The sequence below is a fragment of the Elgaria multicarinata genome, chromosome 8, assembly GCF_023053635.1.
Source record: "Elgaria multicarinata webbii isolate HBS135686 ecotype San Diego chromosome 8, rElgMul1.1.pri, whole genome shotgun sequence".
Classification (NCBI taxonomy): domain Eukaryota; kingdom Metazoa; phylum Chordata; class Lepidosauria; order Squamata; family Anguidae; genus Elgaria; species Elgaria multicarinata.
Window position 1 is genome coordinate 37,416,037 of NC_086178.1, and position 17,569 is coordinate 37,433,605.

Sequence of the window (17,569 nt, forward strand, 5' to 3'; positions counted from 1 at the left end):
CATTCCATCATAGCAGATCTTGCATAAAGGGGTTGGTTTTATTTTTCTTTCCCAGGCTCACAATAAACAAGATGATGAATTTTGCAACATTTGGCAATCATTGCAAAGCTCTGGGAAGCCTCAGCCTACGCAACAAAATAGGCATGACAAGGTGAGTTCATATCTTGGAGCGGATGTGATGTTGGAAAGAATTCCTATGCAGGATTTTGCTACTGAAAAATCTCATATTTTTTAGGGTGGAACTTTACCTCAATACATAAAGCTAAGTACCAGTGGCCAGTTTTGCAAGCCGGGCTTTAATGAGAGTAGCTTCAAAGGCCAGCAACGAAAACAGGAATCGTTTAGGAAATGTAAGTACTTTTGATCTTCCTTTATTAATTTATGGATTAAGGTTTGGAAAGTATTTGATTTCTGGAGGTGTCTTCCAATCCTTTTTCATGTGCGCTTGAGGTAGAGAAGAGGGGTTGCTATTATGACCCCTAACTCTTGAAATTCCCACCCAAGAAATTCCTGCTAATTATTTAATTTTTTTATCATGCTGAGAAATCGCTATTTTAGCTCAATCTGATTTACCTTTTTATTGTGGGTTATTTATATTATTTCCACTCGTTTGCTGTTCTTCAGTATGCTTTCATCATTCCTTTGAGGAAGTACATTGTAGTGTTGCAGTTTTCTGATAAAGCTTTGTACCACCTTCCATCTCTTCTATCATACCATCTGCATAGAAAAAGCAAGAAGAAAGCAGGGAAAGATATACTGGGTTAAGCCAAGAAGATTAACAGTGGTTGCACTTGTATATCCACTTACATGGGAATAAACCCTGTTGAATTCAGTAAGAAATCCCTGAGTAGACATTTAAAGAATTGCACAGTCTCTTTTTTTAAATTGTGTTTGAAAAAAACAGTCTTTACTTATTTGGCTGATATTATGAACTTTTGTATTTGTAGCCAAAGAAGACTCTAAAGATTCAAGAAATGAAGGTCAAACTCATAAACTATCAAATAAACCGGTAATTTTGTTCATTTTGCGGCTGAATTTTGATAACTGTAGCTCTGTTAACTTATTTTCCAGGTCATTTTAGTTACTGTTGATCTGTCAAAACTGATTAAATGGCAACTGAAGTAAGCAAGTGTAAAGTGATGCACATTGAACTAAACAATCCCAACTTCATATATGTGCTGATGGGATCCAAACTAGTGGTGACTGATCACGAAAGTCATTTTGGGGTTCTGGTGGGTAGTTCAATGAAAATGTTGAGCCAGTGTGTAGCTGCTGTGGGGGGAAAAACAAATTAAATGTTGGGCATAAAATGCCAATACCATGCTGCCCTCATACAAAAAAAGGTGAATATGAGGAGTCATTATAGAAGTGTACAAAATTATGCATGGTATGGAGAGAGTGGATAAGGAGATGTTTTTCTCGCTCATAATACTAAAATCCGAGGTCATTCCATGAAACTGAATGATGGGAGATTCAGGCGAGATAAAAGGGAGTATTAACACAGTGCATAGGTAAAGCCATGGAATTTGCTCCCACAAGGTAGTGATCACATGATCACGGAGGGGGAAATCAGCCACTGTGGCTTGTTTTCCCTCTCGGTCATCTTGTGAACCCGGTCATCTTGTAATGATGGCCACCAACTAGGATGGCTTTAGAAGGGGATTAGACAAATTAATGGAGGATAAAGCTATCAATGGCTATGATCATGATGGTTATATTTTACCTCCAGTATCAGAGACAGTATGCCTCCCTATATAAGATGTGGAGGAACACAAGTTGGGAGTGGTGCTGTACTCAAGTCCTATTTGTGGGCATCCCACACTTACCTGGTTGGCCATTGTTTGAACAGAATGCTGGACTAGGGAGGCCTTTGGAATGATGGACATAGCTCTTGTTGTGTTCTTACTGTTGATCTGTTAATGGAAGAGGTAGTTTATAGTAGATAGTCTTTAAGATTTACTCTTTAACATTATAAATGAGCAATATGTTTTTCAGAGCTGACTTTTATGTGGTCCACATCCCTTGCTCGTGCTCCAAACAATTATGCAGTGATATTCCATGCCCAAGGCGTTTGATCTGGTGTTCCTTAAACTGCAGTCCTCCTTCCCCCACTTCATGCCACATAGCATTTCACATTTGAGAGCAATTTAGTGATACGGTATAGTGATATACTGTTCGATGAAAGGCAAAAGTAGCAATAGGTTGTACACAAATCCTTGCCTATACCTGGATTTCTTTGGGTCTCCACCATGGCTTAAATTGACGGCAGCTTTTCTGGCTCCCACCTTTAGAGTGTGTTTGTGTGTAATATGTTCATGCACACGCACACACATATACATTGTATTTATTTATTTATTTACGATATTTATAGACCACTACCCATTCAAAATTTTGGAGTGGTGTTCAAGGTAAAATAAAATAAAAACAGAATAAAACACTTTAAAATGGATTTTAAGAGTAGCAAAATGTACAGTGAACGGTGGCTGGTCATTAAGGAAAGGCTTCCTGGAATAATGATGTTTTCAGGAGGCGCCAAAGGAATGCAAAGTTGGCACCTCCCTGACCTCCAGAGGCAGGGAATTCCATTGGAGTGGGGCTACCATGTTGAAGGCTCTTCCCCTGGTGGACTCCAATCAGAGGATGGGTCTATGCAGAACCACCCTTGGATGACCTCAGTGATCGGGCAGGTTGGTAGGGGAGAAGGCGCTCTCTCAGGTATCCTGGTCCCAAGTTGTTTAGGGCTTTGTAGTAGTAGTAGTAGTAGTAGTAGTAGTAGTAATAATAATAATAATAATTTATTTGATACTCACCTCTCCCTCTGGATCGAGACGGGGTACAACACAAATGAAAACACCATAAATTACATATAACTAATTAAAACATTTAAAACTAATACATTATTAAAAGCAGAACATTATTAAAAAAGGCATCTTAAAATTCAAGTACAAGAACCTTAAACCTGGCCCAGTAGCGAATAGGCAGCCAGTGCAGTTCTTTCAGCTGAAGAATTACATGCTGGAACATGTAACAGACAACAGCCGAGCTGCAGCATTCTGCACTAGCTCCAGCTTCCGGAGCAGCTTTAAGGACAGCCCCACATAGAGCGCATTTCAGTAATCCAATCGTGAGGTTACCAATGTTATCTGTACAGCACCATGTACATTGATGGTGCTATATAAATAAATAATAATAATAATAATAATAATAATAATGCCTGTACCACCGTGGCCAAGCTGTCCCTGTCCAGGAGAGGCTGTAGTTGGCGAACCAGCTGAAGCTGGTAAAAGGCACTCCAAGCCGCCGTAGCCACTTGAGCCTCCAGCGCAACAGAGATGGATCTAAAAGTACCCCCAAACTACGAACCTGATCTTTCAGAGGGAGTGCAACCTCTTCCAGAGCAGGCAATGAGCCTATCTCCCGGACTCGGGAACCACTCACCCACAGGGCCTCCGTCTTGCTAGGATTCAGTCTCAGTTTATTGGCCCTCATCCAGCCCATTACTGAGTCTAGGCACTGGTCCAGGACCTGCACAGCCTCACCTGATTCAGTTGTCACAGGGAGATAGAGCTGCGTGTCATCAGCATATTGATGGCATTTAGCTCCAAATCCCCTAATGACCGCTCCCAACGGCTTCATACAGATGTTAAATAACATTGAGGACAAGATGGTGCCCTGTGGCACCCCATAGCTCAATTGCCAAGGGGCCGAGGAGTGGTCACCCAATACTATTCTCTGAAAATGAACCCATAGGTAGGACCGGAACCACTGTAGCAGAGTGCCTTCAATGCCCATCCTGTAGAGTCGATCCAGGAGGATACCATGGTTGATGGTATCAAAAGCCAATGAGAGATCAAGCAGGATTAACATGGTTGCATTCCCCTTGTCCCTCTCTCGATAAAGGTCATCCATCAAGGTGACCAAAGCTGATTCAGTCCCATAACCAGATCGGAACCCAGATTGGAATGGATCTAGATAATCATTATCCTCCAAGAGTGCCTGCAGTTGCTCTGCCGCAACCCTCTCAAGTACCTTCCCAAAAAAAGGGGTGTTTGCAACTGGGTGGTAGTTGTCTATTACCATAGTGTTCAGGGTGGCCTTCTTCAGGAGTGGTCGCACTACTGCCTCCTTAAGGAAAGCAGGGACCACCCCTTCCCAGAGTGAGGCATTTATCACCCACCAAGTCAAACCACCTTCAGCCTCAGAATGAAAGTTGAAGTTGCCCAGAACCACCGTCCTGGGTTCCTCCAACACCACACTCAAGATTGCCTCCGCCAGCTCGGTCAGGGAGGATGCTGGGCAGCAGGGTGGGCGGTATACCAGCAGCATCCCCAATCTGTCTCTATGGCACATACTAAGGTGCAACCCCTCAAGGCCTGCTCCAAGGTGGAGTGGTTTCCTGGTGATAGAGATGGAAGTTCTATGAATCATGGCAACTCCCCCACCCTGGCCCTCCAATCTATGTTGGTGCTGCACTGAGTACCCAGGTGGGCAGAGCGGAGTCAAGTCAACCCCACCCAGCTCACCCACCCAAGTGTCAGTAATGCACGCCAGGTTAAATCATGAATATGAGTGGTCTTATTGCGGACTAACCTGGCATTAAAGAGCAGCACTGCAAGGAAGGAGGGCTCTGAATGAGCTACCAGGTACATGAGAGCTAGAGGAGGGTGTGTGTAGGAGGGGAACAGTGTGTAGACACCTGTAACCCGTTCTACACTGATGTTCCAACCCCTTCCTCCTGCCATATCTCCTTCTGCCCAAAATCACTGGAATAGTAGCTCCCCCTCAATGCGTCCCTGCATCAGGGCTTCCCAACGTGATCCTTACCTACACCACTTATGCATTCACTCACCATTCAAACCCACTCTCAGCCATACAAAACTACACAATCACAATTCTCACTTGTGGTGACCAGCTACTGGTCTCAGATGGACATCAGGCTACTACCAACCAAGCGATAAAGTGCTTATTTCCTTCCCTTAGTACCTGCTCATTCTACTTCTACTTGCAGTGTGGCCACACTTCTCCCCCTGGCTCTTACCCAGGGGAAACCCCTGCTTCAACTACCACAGCCTCTCACTCTGGGCAGATGAAGCAGCTTTAATATGTGAAGCCCCCAACCTCTGTCTCTCACTCAGGGAGGGTAAGCAACAAGATGTAATTATAACTATTCCCAAGAGATCCCTGCTCTCACTTAGGGAAACTCTTCTCACACAACCAAGGTAATGGTTAAATAAGCAGTGAATTGTCAGCCCAGGAAGCAGAGAGGAACAGAGAGCCACCCCTGCCCAGGGTGGCCCAACGGTGGTGGCTTGCCACCTCATCGCAGGGTAATTTAAATCTCCACGAAGCCTTAAGGTCTCAGCAGGCTCGGAGACAGCACTCTTCTGTTAATTGGCTGGTGTCTCCACTCTGCAATCAGTGTCTGGCTGAAACCAGAGAAGGTAGCTGGGAGGTGGGGGGGTGGCAGTTGCACGAGCAGCAGGCTGCTGTGGATGGTAGAGCAGTCCTCTCCCCACGTTCTTTTCTCTCACCAGTCCTATGGGCAGAGTTGCCAGTCCTGAAGTCATGTGTACACACACATGTGTATACACACTATTTAAAAATGGCAGGCTGAGGGTGTTGACTCTTGAGAGTACTTCTTGGTAGAGATGTAAGATGTCTGGAAATTTTGAGGCCGTGCAAAAAAACTGGGGGTTTTGGAGAGGAGGGGTCGGAAAAATTGAAAAATAAGCAATCCTTTTTTTTAGCACTCTTTACATTTTGTTACTTTCAGACAGCCTTTCCCAACTTGGTGCCCTCCAGATACTTTGCGCTTCCTCTCCCATCATCCTCAGGCAGCATGGCCAAAGGTCAAGAATGTTGGGGATTGTAGTTTAAAATATTCAGAAGGTACCAGGTTAGGGAGGGCTGCTTTAGAAACATAAAGCAACCTTTCTGTTCTTGAAATTATTTTATGTATAACTTAGTTTGCTCATAAAATTATTATATACAAAAAAACTAAACTTAACTCAAGTAAATGTGTAATTATTGTGCTACTAAATTAGAACTACATTAAATGACTGCTACAGAATCAGAAACACAACAAAACCCAGACTGCTACTCTAAACACATGTTTGGGAACTTGAGCATAAATGTGTATCAATAAAATATATTTTAGATCAATAATTTTAATAAAGAATGAAAGAATGCTGCCCCTTATGCCTGGAACGCTCTTCCAGAACATTTGAGAACTACAAGTTCAACCGCAGCTTTTAAAGCTCAGCTAAAAACTTTTCCTTTTCCTAAAGCTTTTAAAACTTGATTTTGTTCTGACTTTATACTGTTAGTTTTACCCTACCCTGTGCCTGTTTGCATTCTCTTCCCCTCCTTATTGTTTTATTATGATTTTATTAGAATGTAAGCCTATGCGGCAGGGTCTTGCTATTTACTGTTTTACTCTGTACAGCACCATGTACATTGATGGTGCTATATAAATAATAATAATAATAATAATAATAATAATAATAATAATAATAATAAAGAACTATGCTGGGAATCTTACAGTGAGGATTAAATAATATTTTTTCCCCATGGCCTCATTCTTTTCAGACATTTTACATCTCTAGTCTTTCTATAAAAGTGTTCTTATTATATAGATTTTAGAAATCATTTTGGAGAAGTAAACACTGAGTAACAATATATAAATACTTTGTCTTAAGTTCTAAAAGAAAATATCTTGTAATCCAAAGCTGATCAATTTTTTTTTTATTTTTTTTTTTGGAAAAAAACAGAAGCAGTCAAAGGGGGGGGGAATGGGGGGAGGGCAAAGGGGGAATCCCCCCCCCTGATTTTTTCTGATTTTTTTTTCCCAGGCCTTCTTGGGGTGTAATTGTATAGGGTTGGCTCATAAAGTAAAGGTTTTTTTAACTGCTTCTGCAGCTAGTGCCTGCTTTTAAAAGATTGCTTGTTGGTCATAAGTGACATGAGCTCTAACTTGTCATCCTTTCACATGCAGCTTGTTAAAAGACCTTTTGCCTTTTTAATCTAATTTACATTTAACTTAACATTCAAATGTTAGAATGTAAGTAACGACCTGTCTCAGAATTTTTCAGGTGCTAATAAGTATAACGTGAAGCTTTTGAAGCGGAATGAAGGCCCAAATGTGCCAGTAGAACAAAAGCCTTCAGTTGATGGACCCAGTATAACTGAGAAGGTACGAAATATTAGCATATACTTCAGTATATTTGGAAAATTTGTTGTTGTTTCACAAGACAATAGTGTATCTGATTTAAATGATTGAAAACTTGTTTTTCTTCATGGACTTCTTCCCATGCTGGTCAGCTGCCACCACCCACCTGCTGTAGACCTTCCCCTGACAATCTGCCTGCCACAGACCCTCGGCCACCACTGCCCTCACCCACCAGTGCAGCAGCCCCTTGGCCACCCACCCAGAGTTTTTTTTAACTTGGTGCGGTGGTAGCAGTAGATGCAGCTATAGCTGCTCCTCATGCAAGCCCCATGCATGATTTTGAAAGGGTTTAAAACAACAACTGCCACCTAACTTTTGAATAGTAGTGATCTGAACTTTGGGGTGGGGCACTCAGCCAATGAAGGCACAAGAGCAGCTTAAAGACTGCCATGTGACCTCACTGGCTGCGTTCCTCATCACAGCCACCGGACTGCATCTAATTGGTTCAGATTGCTGCTACTCAAAATGTAAGTTTTTAAAGAAATGGGCTACCACAGAGACTGGCTGCATGCTATGGCATTTACATTCACGAGCACGACTGGCCAGTAGGGTGGTCATAGAGGAGGCAGAGATGGGCTCTTCCAAGTCCCTGGGCCCTCGGCACCTGCCCGTCCATGCCAACTCCTGACACTGGGTCTGCATTTATCCATTATGAATTGTCTGTGCCCAGCCAAATAAACCCAGTGAAACTGCACATATCAAATAACTAAAAAGATCAGGATTTCAGCTGCTTCGTATGGATTACTGGTGGGTTGTGAATCTCTTTAACTTACTTTTAAAACCTGATTTTGTTCTGACTTTATACTGTTAGTTTTACCCTACCCAGTGCCTGTTTACCCTACCCTGTGCCTGTTTGCATTCTCTTCCCCTCCTTATTGTTTTATTATGATTTTATTAGAATGTAAGCCTATGCGGCAGGGTCTTGCTATTTACTGTTTTACTCTGTACAGCACCATGTACATTGATGGTGCTATATAAAGAAATAATAATAATAATAATAATAATAATAATAACTTGTTTTGCTTGAAACATGTTAAACACAATCCATGTGCACTTCAGTGTGAACATACAGCTTCTGATCAACACAGCTTTCCTCCTTCACTGCAGTATTGAAGGGAACTATATGCACACAATGGAGACCCATGGGTAAAACTGTTCCAAACATGTAATGAATGGGGAAGACCTTGTAGTAATATGTACCTCAAGCCCCTTCTAAATGAACAAGTTGTGAGTGCGCAGTTAAAGGCTTAAAGCTTCTTAATTCCAATGGGATATGCACAAGTCTAATCTTCTCTGCCTTTCTAATAAGTATCTATCTATATGAATTACTTAGACTGGATCTGAACTTGAAGACATTTTGGCATCTCTGAATATTTTCAAAGAAAAGGAAGTGAAATCATCTTATTCCAAGGAGCCAACAAATGAAGAGCATTTGTCTCCACAGTCTTTTGCTATGGTTTGTATTATGTGTTTCTGATATTAAGTTAAGATACAATGTATAGACAGATTTGTATGGGGGTGGGAGTGTGACAGTCACTATTTAACTTCAATTTCTTTTTAAAGAAAGGAACACAGATGCTCAAAGAAATTTTGAAGATAGATGCTTCTGATACAGCAGAAGCAAAGACAACAGCTAATGAAGTTTCTACTTCCACTTGTAGGCAGGAATCTCATGAGCCTGCCTCACAACATAAACATACAAAAAAGATGGGTATGTAAACACAAAAAATTATATATTTGAAAAAAATATTGAAATACATTAGAGGTGTTTAAATGTAATGTTACTTGATTTTATTTTACTATCTAACATTCAAGTAGGTTAAACTAAATACTACTGATTTCTTTAAAAATTGATAATATATTTGTTTTTATATTGTTCTTCAATAGCAGCTTTCATGAACAAATCCCCTAGCACAGGAGGGTCTCAGGCCATGGAAACTGGAGGCCACCCACTTCTTGGACCACCACCAAACCCGTTGTCTACTCCAGTATCTGAGCTTTCTCGTATCTGTTCACTTGTTGGAATGCTACAGCCAGATTTTTCATTCCTTAGAACCCCACAGGTAAGCTTAGCTTTAAATAGGAGATCTGCTGAACAAATAAACCATTATCTTCAGCTACTTGAAACAACAGGAAAAAAGATTTAAAATTCATTGATTAATTCTAAAAATAAAATACTGAGCATAGTAGCACAAATCATGGGTATGAGAGTTGCAAAAGCACATTATTTAGTGTTCCATATGTGCCCCACAAACTTTACATCCATTAGGCTGATAAATCTTCTCACCATGGCCATTGGTTGGATCCAATGGTATCTGTCTGCCAGCAGAACAGGCAGTGCTGGCAGAACAGATTCCCCCTTGTTTCTGCAGTCCCCACATATTCCTGAAATCTGCTCTGGAGGGCTGTGGGACCCTCCAGAGCAGATTTAGGGGGCATATGGGGGATAAGAGGAAGGGTAAGTCCTATTGCATGTGTGGACATCTGTATATGTGACATTATATGTAGCCCTTGATCAATGCTTTGAATGTCAACTTCTGCTCCTCAGCTAATCTTCGATAGGAAACTCATTTCAGGGTTACAGTGCAAAGAAATTGGCCACCTTTTGTTTAACTCTTATATGAAAAACACAGTTGCTTATTAACAACTTGTTGTGTTTCTCCCATAGACAATGACAGTTTGTCAAGTAAAGCTATCAAATGGTTTATTAGTACATGGACCTCAATGTCATTCTGAAAATGAAGCCAAGGAGAAAGCAGCATTTTTTGCTTTACAACAATTGGTGAGACCAATGGCCCAAATACTTTAGAAAACTTTGGAATAATTTTCTCCCTTTATTATTTAGTTATGCTTATTATTTCACATACATTAAGCATCCTTTTTCATACAGAGCTCTGTTGGGATGAATTTTCCTCTGCCACCGCCACCAGTATTTCCAAATTATCAGCCTATGGGAGCTATTGTGCCACCCGGATCCATCCCTCCAGTTTTCACCCAGCCCTCTGGTAAATCTGATCAATTTTAAGTTGTGTGTGTGTGTGTGTGTTTGCGCGTATGTGTGTGGGATGTGAAAATCAATGTTTTCCATGCAGTAGAGTTGTAAATCATATTTTGAATCTTTGTAAATATTTATTTATTTATTTATTTATTACATTTCTATACCACCCAATAGCCGGAGCTCTCTGGGCGGTTGACAAAAATTAAAAACATTCAAAGTATAAAACAACAGTATAAAACCATAATATAAAATACAATATAAAAGCTCAACCAGATAAAAACACCAGCAATGCAAAATTACAAATTTAAAACACCAAGTTAAAATTTATTTATAGACTGTTAAAATGCTGGGAGAATAAAAAGGTCTTCACCTGGCGTCTAAAAGCATATAATGTAGGTGCCAAGCGAACCTCCTTAGGGAGCTCATTCCACAACCGGGGTGCCACAGCAGAGAAGGCCCTCCTCCTGGTAGCCACCTGCCTCACTTCCTTTGGCAGGGGCTCGCGGGGAAGGACTCTCCCACACTAGAGGCATTCAAGAGGCAGCTGGGCAACCATCTGTCAGGGATGCTTTAGGGTGGATTCCTGCATTGAGCAGGGGGTTGGACTCGATGGCCTTGTAGGCCCCTTCCAACTCTGCTATTCTATGATTCTATGACCCCTGAGGATGAACTTAGAGTCCGGGCAGGTACATATGGGAGGAGGCATTCCTTCAGATAACCTGGCCCCAAGCCGTTTAGTTTTAAATGTTAATACCAGCACCTTGAATCGGGCCCAGACCTGGACTGGCAGCCAATGAAGCTGGAAAAGGACTGGCGTAATGTGGTCTTGTCGGCCAATCCCTGTTAGTAAACGTGCTGCCCTGTTTTATACCAGTTGAAGTTTCCAGACCATTTTCAAAGGCAGCCCCACATATAACGCATTGCAGTAATCCAAACGAGAGGTTATGAGAGCATGGATATCTGTAGCTAGGCTATCTCTGTCCAGATAAGGGTGCAGTTGGTATATCAGCCTAAGCTGATGAAAGGTGCTCTTTGCCACTGAGTTCACCTGTGCGTCAAGTGACAGTTCTGGATCCAAGAGCACCCCCAAACTACGGACCTGATCCTTTAGGGGGAGTGCAACCCCGTCCAGGACAGGGCAAACATCACCTCGCCGGACAGATGAACCACCCGCTAACAGTACCTCTGTCTTGTCTGGATTGAATTTCAGTTTATTAGCCCTCATCTAGTCCATTACCGTGCCCAGGCACTGGTTCAGAACAGCCACTGCCTCACCTGGGTTTGATGAAAAGGAAAGGTAGAAAACAAATATAGATGCTGTTTAATTACCTTTCATAGATGTTGAGCAGTGGTCACCTACTAGCCTTTATCATCGAACGTGTTTTACAAAATTCTCTTTAGCCCAGGAATAGGCAACCAGTGGATGCAGGACTGAATGCAGCCCTCAGCCTAATTTCAAAGCTCTGTGCAAACACTCAATTCAGATCTCTTGTCAAGAACAATTCGTCCACCTCGCAACAGCTCACTGGATGGGAGGGAGGGGAAGATAGAGAGAGAAAAAGAATTGGCAGAAAAAGAGAAGAGGGTGGCCCTACTCAATGCAGCCTCTGACAGATTATATCCAACGGCATGCAGCCCTCAACAAGAAAAAAAGGTTCTGCACCCATAACATATATGAAACATTCTTAGCAACAACTGAATAAGAGCCAGTGTGGTATAGCGGCTAAAGTGTTGGACTGGGAGTAAGAGATCCAGGTTCTAGTTCTGAAAGAATCTATTGTTCTTTGTATGGAAAAGCAAGTTGTATTAGGGGAGAAAAATAATGAATGCATTATTCACTAATGTCTTAGAAATGTATCTGTTGTGTTCTATGAAGAATGCATCTTGCTCTCTAAGTTGAATGCAAAATGTATGAGCTATGATGCAGGAGGGCAGATCAGACTATTCCTTGTAGAACCCCATTTAGAATTGAAGTGGGGTGGTGATGTTGAAGTGTAATAGCTATCAGGTTTTTTTAATTAGTACTGGAATCTAAAATGAGCTAATACTTTTTAAGCTAATATGTTTCCTTCACCATCTCATCCATTTGGCCCAGTGCCGTGGGGAGCACCAGTGCCAGTTCATGGCAAGCCTTATTATCCTGGTTCCTATCCTGGAAATATGCCTTTTTTAGGCACTGTACCAGTTGGCACACACAATCAGTTTATACCTTTGCAGGTAAGTTTTACAGCAGCCAAACAGGTATATTTTATTTATTTATTTTGTTTATTATTTTTGTATACTGCCCCATAGCCGAAGCTCTCTGGGCGGTTCACATAAGATAAAAACACTTAAAAACAATATACAAAAATTAAAAACCACAAAAACATGCAAAATGCACATACATGTAAAACCACTATAACAATTTTACAAAGGATGATCCCCCCCCACAAAAAAGACCCAATGTGTATATAAACATTTATATATACTGCCCACATTTCAGAAGACTAAACTTAATTCTTTTTTAAAAGGTAACTAAAAAAAGGGCTGCAAGCAAGATTAATTTTGAACCTAAGGAATTCCCAACTTCTCTTCAAGATGTGCAGTTAAGGAATGAACAGTTAACGTCTGACACCACAAAACTGAATCCACAAGATGCTGCTTCAGATCCTTTAAGATCTCCTCTTCAAGCTGCTCAATCTATAATGTCTTTTCAAGAGAAAATAGCTTCTCAAAGCTCAGTTGCATCTCGTAAAAAATCAACACCAAATGTTTCCTCCAAGCGAAAGCCAAGAAAATTGGCTGTCAATTTTGGTGCACCCAAATCTTCAGAATAAGGATGGTATATGGATAATATTATTTTTCCATAAGAGATATACATCAATAAATACTATTTTAAATTATGAGCCTAATTCAGAAGATGCATTGAACTGTTAATATTTTCTGTCAATTAAATTATATTAAAAAATAATTATGTTCACTAAAGAGTTTGATTTAATCTGATACAAACCAGGAAATTCTGAATAAGGTAACTTACCCTAGCCATCGTGCCTAGGACACTAAAAAGTGGCTTTTATGTACTATCCCAGGAGAGGAGCAATAATGCTGTCATGGCAGTCGTAAGAATTCCTTTGTTTAAACCAAGAGATAAAAGACTTCGGCTAATACAAAGCATGATTGTTTGTTTTGTCTCCTTTTTAATTATTATAACTTCTCAAAGTGATTTATTTATATGTAACCTGCATATTTGATTTCTATATTTCCAGATCCTTTTGATCTGATACAGTGTGAATAGATTCTAACTATTGTGGCACTGCCAGCTTTGCTTTGTGTAAGGTTCATTTCTAGGAGTTATTCCTAAGAAGCTTAAAAACTTGGACATTGTCTATCTAGAATTATTGTAATATACTGTCTTTATCTAAATGGCACCATGAACAAGCCACTGACAGTGAAACCAGAGTAAATAAATGCTTCAGGGATGATTTACAGATCAATTTAAATGAAAATTTATTAAGAGGTACCCCATAATAGTTGCAATTTTGAGAATGATTCCTGTCTGCTGCTCACTAAACACATGGTCCTGTTCAATGTAACAACCCCAAGTTAACCTGTGGCTTGGTCTTGGGTTAACATGGGGTTGTTTAATCCACCAACAACCCCAGTTGCCCCCGTTTAAATGTCATGGAAACAACCTTTGAGGGCAGCATTCGAGGGTTGTTAATCAAAACAGGAAACAGTGCACACTCCTGAAATTTGTGGGTTACCCGTGATTTGCTGCTGAATGCCACCATGATGCGCAAACAGGGTCATAACCTCCACTACAAATCCAATTTTGTTCCTAACACAATTTTTTAAAAAATACCATTTAGTACTTCCCTTGTTCTGGTCTATCCAATAGTGCAGTTTCATAAATATGAGTAATCTTTCCAGTTATTCAAAATTAAGTGTGGTTCTGTAGACTAGATTTAAATTTTACAGTTTTCTTAAGAGTATGGCAGTCAACTCAGTCTAACTAATATTCAGATTCAAACATAAGTCTTTGTTCTACTGTACTGTCTTTCTATAGTCTAATGTTCTACAGTACACATGTTCCATATTTTGAGAGAGGTAAAATAGTAAGTTGAAGGATACTGTTTTATCACTAACTTTTAAAATACCACAATATTATTTTAACACAAGCAATCTTAGCAGTTGTACTGTGAGGGTGGGTGTGTACACTGTAATGTATCGCACATTACTTTTTCCAGACAAATTCCCATGTAAAAAAATTTCTGAACAGTGCCATTAAATGTAATTTTAGTCCAAGGTATATGCATAACAGAGCTATTTAAATGTAAGTGTCTCACTGTGTGGCTTCAAGCCAAAAATATACTAGTACCACTTCTGAAAGAGTGTATGTACTTTTTCTGTCATGCCGATTAATGTTCATGCAACAGCTATAGAATGTTCCTTAGCTTAAGGGCATTTTTACATTGCAGCGTAAGTGGGAATTTACCACATAACCTTGGGCACAATCCAGCTAAAGTGAGAAATGCTTTCCCCAGTGATTTCACTTTAAGAAGGAACACATGCTTAATGCCCTATAATAGGATGTAAAAGTGCTTTAATTTGGTGCACAGTCCAGACATATTTCCATTGATAAGGTCTGGCATATTCTGCTCGTTAATATAGTTTTCTCAACTCAGGTTGTATGGTGTTTTTACTTCAATCTCTAGAGCATGAATATGCTTACAAACTTTCATGGAAGAAGTGATTTGATTTGCCAGTGCGTATGATGTACTACTTAGAATTTTTATTTGTTTGCATGCTTAGGGTTATACATGGCTAACTCTCCCTTAATCCAGGCACAGGAATCTCTTTTACCATACCAAATCCTGTAAGACTTACTGGCCTGGTTCAGACAACAAACTAAACCATGCTGCTTAACCACAAAATGGTTAACAGAATGCATTGACCTTAATGAATTCTATTAACCGTTTTGTGGTTAAGCAGTATGGTTTAGCGTGTTGCTGAGCCAGGCCACTATGGCTTCTGCTTTCTGCATACTAGAACTAGACATCTAAAAGAAGGATTTATTCAATTTGCTATCTCAGAACCCCCAAACAATCTATCTGTTGGCACCTTTATAGCAGGACTTCGGTGTTTTCAATTCTAGTAAAACTGCCCAACAAGTTTTCATCAGCCTGGTTCCCATCTATGTTCTGCATCTCTAGCTTTCTTTGTGTTTTATTTTCTCTGTTAATTTGCAGGATCAGTATTAGTTTCCTTATACCTGGTGCCCAGTATTTAGATGTGTAACATCTAAGTCATAAATAATTGGCTTATGACATTTTACCCACTATTTCAGCTTGGTTTTTATAAATATATATTGCTCATTTTCTCTCAAAGTGTATTTTGTAAATGCTGGATTTTTTCACTAAGATCTTGTACAGAGCAGTATTTTATTATAATCCGAAAGGGAAGACTTATGTGCACATTTTTATAGTTTCTTTTTTTAAAAAAAGAACTTTGTCTATCTGCCAAGTGAAATGTTTTAAATTGGCATGAATATGAAGTGTATTTTTGTGTATAGTGTTGTGCATTTCAGAATTCTAGCATGTAGTGGTGCAAAGGATTGTGCAAAGGTATTTTAAATACGAATGTAAAAATATACATGGAAGGAATAAATCACATGGATTAAATTCTCTGGGCAACTTTAATACAATAATTTTATAGAAGACTTGGCCTCGTCTGCTTGCATTAAAAATGTAAACTAAAATATTTTGTGTTTTAGTATTTTGTTCGCCACATGGCTTAAGTTGCATGCTGTATTTGGGGAGAGAGATTGGGTAATTTAATCTTTGTTCAACATTAAGATCAAAGTATAAAACTTCATATCCACAGCCATGCTACAGTTTTGGATTCAGGGTAAAAACTAGTGCATTCAGCCATTTCTTTTTCAAGGGAGACTGGGAAAATGCCAATTCAGTTCATTCACTTTAAAGCGTTTTCCTTATTGGAAAAATTTGGGAGAAAGTGGAAATAAGGCTGACCACAAAGTAACTTGAAATCCAACACAAAATGCTATCATGGTAGAACACAATTAGGAACAAATGGACACACAGAGCCAGATATGTTTATTGACTATTTGTGTAATTCAGTATATGTTGCCTACATTCAGATATTGGTTGAAGCTTGGGATGTGTATTCATAACAGGAGTTCTAAATTTCAACCAATCCACCCATTTGCTTTTAATGGGGGCAGGGAAGATTTAAAACAGTCTCCCCCAAAAACCTGGTGCAGCTCCCACCAATCAGCATAGCCAGTGACCCTACTGGCTGGGGATGGTGAAAAGTTGTAGTCCAATGCATTTGGAGGGTGCCAGGTTGGGAAGGCCATTTTAAACATTGTTGTACTTTAAGCACTAATAGAACTGTTCACTTAATTCTGTTTGGTGAGAGGAGGCATCCAAATATATAGGTAATCTTGGCACTGCCCAGGGATCATATGACTGGTCTGTAGTTCCCAGGTTCCTTCTTTTTGCCCTTTTAAGATAGGGATGTTAGTCCTCCTCCAGTCATCTGGCACCTCACCCATCTTCCATGATTTCGCAAAGATAATCGACAGTGGTTCTGAGAGTTCTTCCGCTAGTTCCTTCATTGCTCTAGGATGCAGTTCATCGGGCCCTGTACATGTTGAGGGGGGTCAATTAAAAGGAAAATGAAGGGGGGGATGTAATTGGCATCTGCGTGCCTCTTAAAGTAGGGATTAGGCTTGGAACTTCAGAAACAGTACTAATAAAGAAAAATTAAACTTGGGAGTCACAGGTATCATGGTTCGCAAGGGAAATTGCATAAGCACAAACACTGACACCTCTCAACCTGGATCAATAAAACTGATACTGGCCAGATGGGCCTCAATCGCCCTCCCATCCTGCAGGAATTCCAAAATTACACAGCCCTGACACTCTTGACCCATGCCACATACCACGTAAGCAGGAAGAGCGCATCTTCCTCTTTATCTAAAAACATTCCATTCCTCTTGCAGGGAAAGTTGCTCAAGCTTTGTTACTTTCTGGCACCGGTAATTGTTTACATAGTTTGAATTGCAACTTTATGGGAATGTAACCTGACAAAGGGGGATGAGAGGGGGGAAAGTAAGCGCTTCAATGTTCTTTGAAATTGTCTAAAAGAATGCAGAGTGTCAAAAGATGGCAGAGAGCCTGAGTTTCGGTTCGCTGGAATCTCTCCTACACATGTAGTTCTGAATAAAACTTTTGTGTCTGGACCTGTTTGCCTGGAGAAACCTTCCTTTCAGGTCTGGTCATTTCCATGACAATTTGGTGTTAGTAGTGGGATCTGTACAGCAGCGTCTCACTCCAGGA

The 17,569-nt window shown here is 40.4% G+C and overlaps 1 protein-coding gene across 3 annotated transcripts in view; it reads left to right on the forward strand.

Annotated features, from left to right (window-relative positions):
• XRN1 (5'-3' exoribonuclease 1) overlaps positions 1–15,963 on the forward strand; it is a 64,298-nt gene extending 48,335 nt beyond the window's left edge. Inside the window, exons 33-43 of one of the 3 annotated variants that reach the window (XM_063132158.1) lie at positions 56–151; positions 236–350; positions 948–1,009; positions 7,082–7,192; positions 8,562–8,684; positions 8,792–8,939; positions 9,116–9,291; positions 9,897–10,010; positions 10,119–10,233; positions 12,283–12,443; positions 12,737–15,963. In XM_063132158.1, the coding sequence (XP_062988228.1) occupies positions 56–151; positions 236–350; positions 948–1,009; positions 7,082–7,192; positions 8,562–8,684; positions 8,792–8,939; positions 9,116–9,291; positions 9,897–10,010; positions 10,119–10,233; positions 12,283–12,443; positions 12,737–13,042 (1,527 nt within the window). In that variant the 3' untranslated portion in view covers positions 13,043–15,963. The remainder of the gene's footprint in view (positions 1–55; positions 152–235; positions 351–947; positions 1,010–7,081; positions 7,193–8,561; positions 8,685–8,791; positions 8,940–9,115; positions 9,292–9,896; positions 10,011–10,118; positions 10,234–12,282; positions 12,444–12,736) is intronic. The other 2 variants (XM_063132160.1, XM_063132159.1) reach the window with 2 other exon arrangements.
• Positions 15,964–17,569: the final 1,606 nt, after the last annotated feature.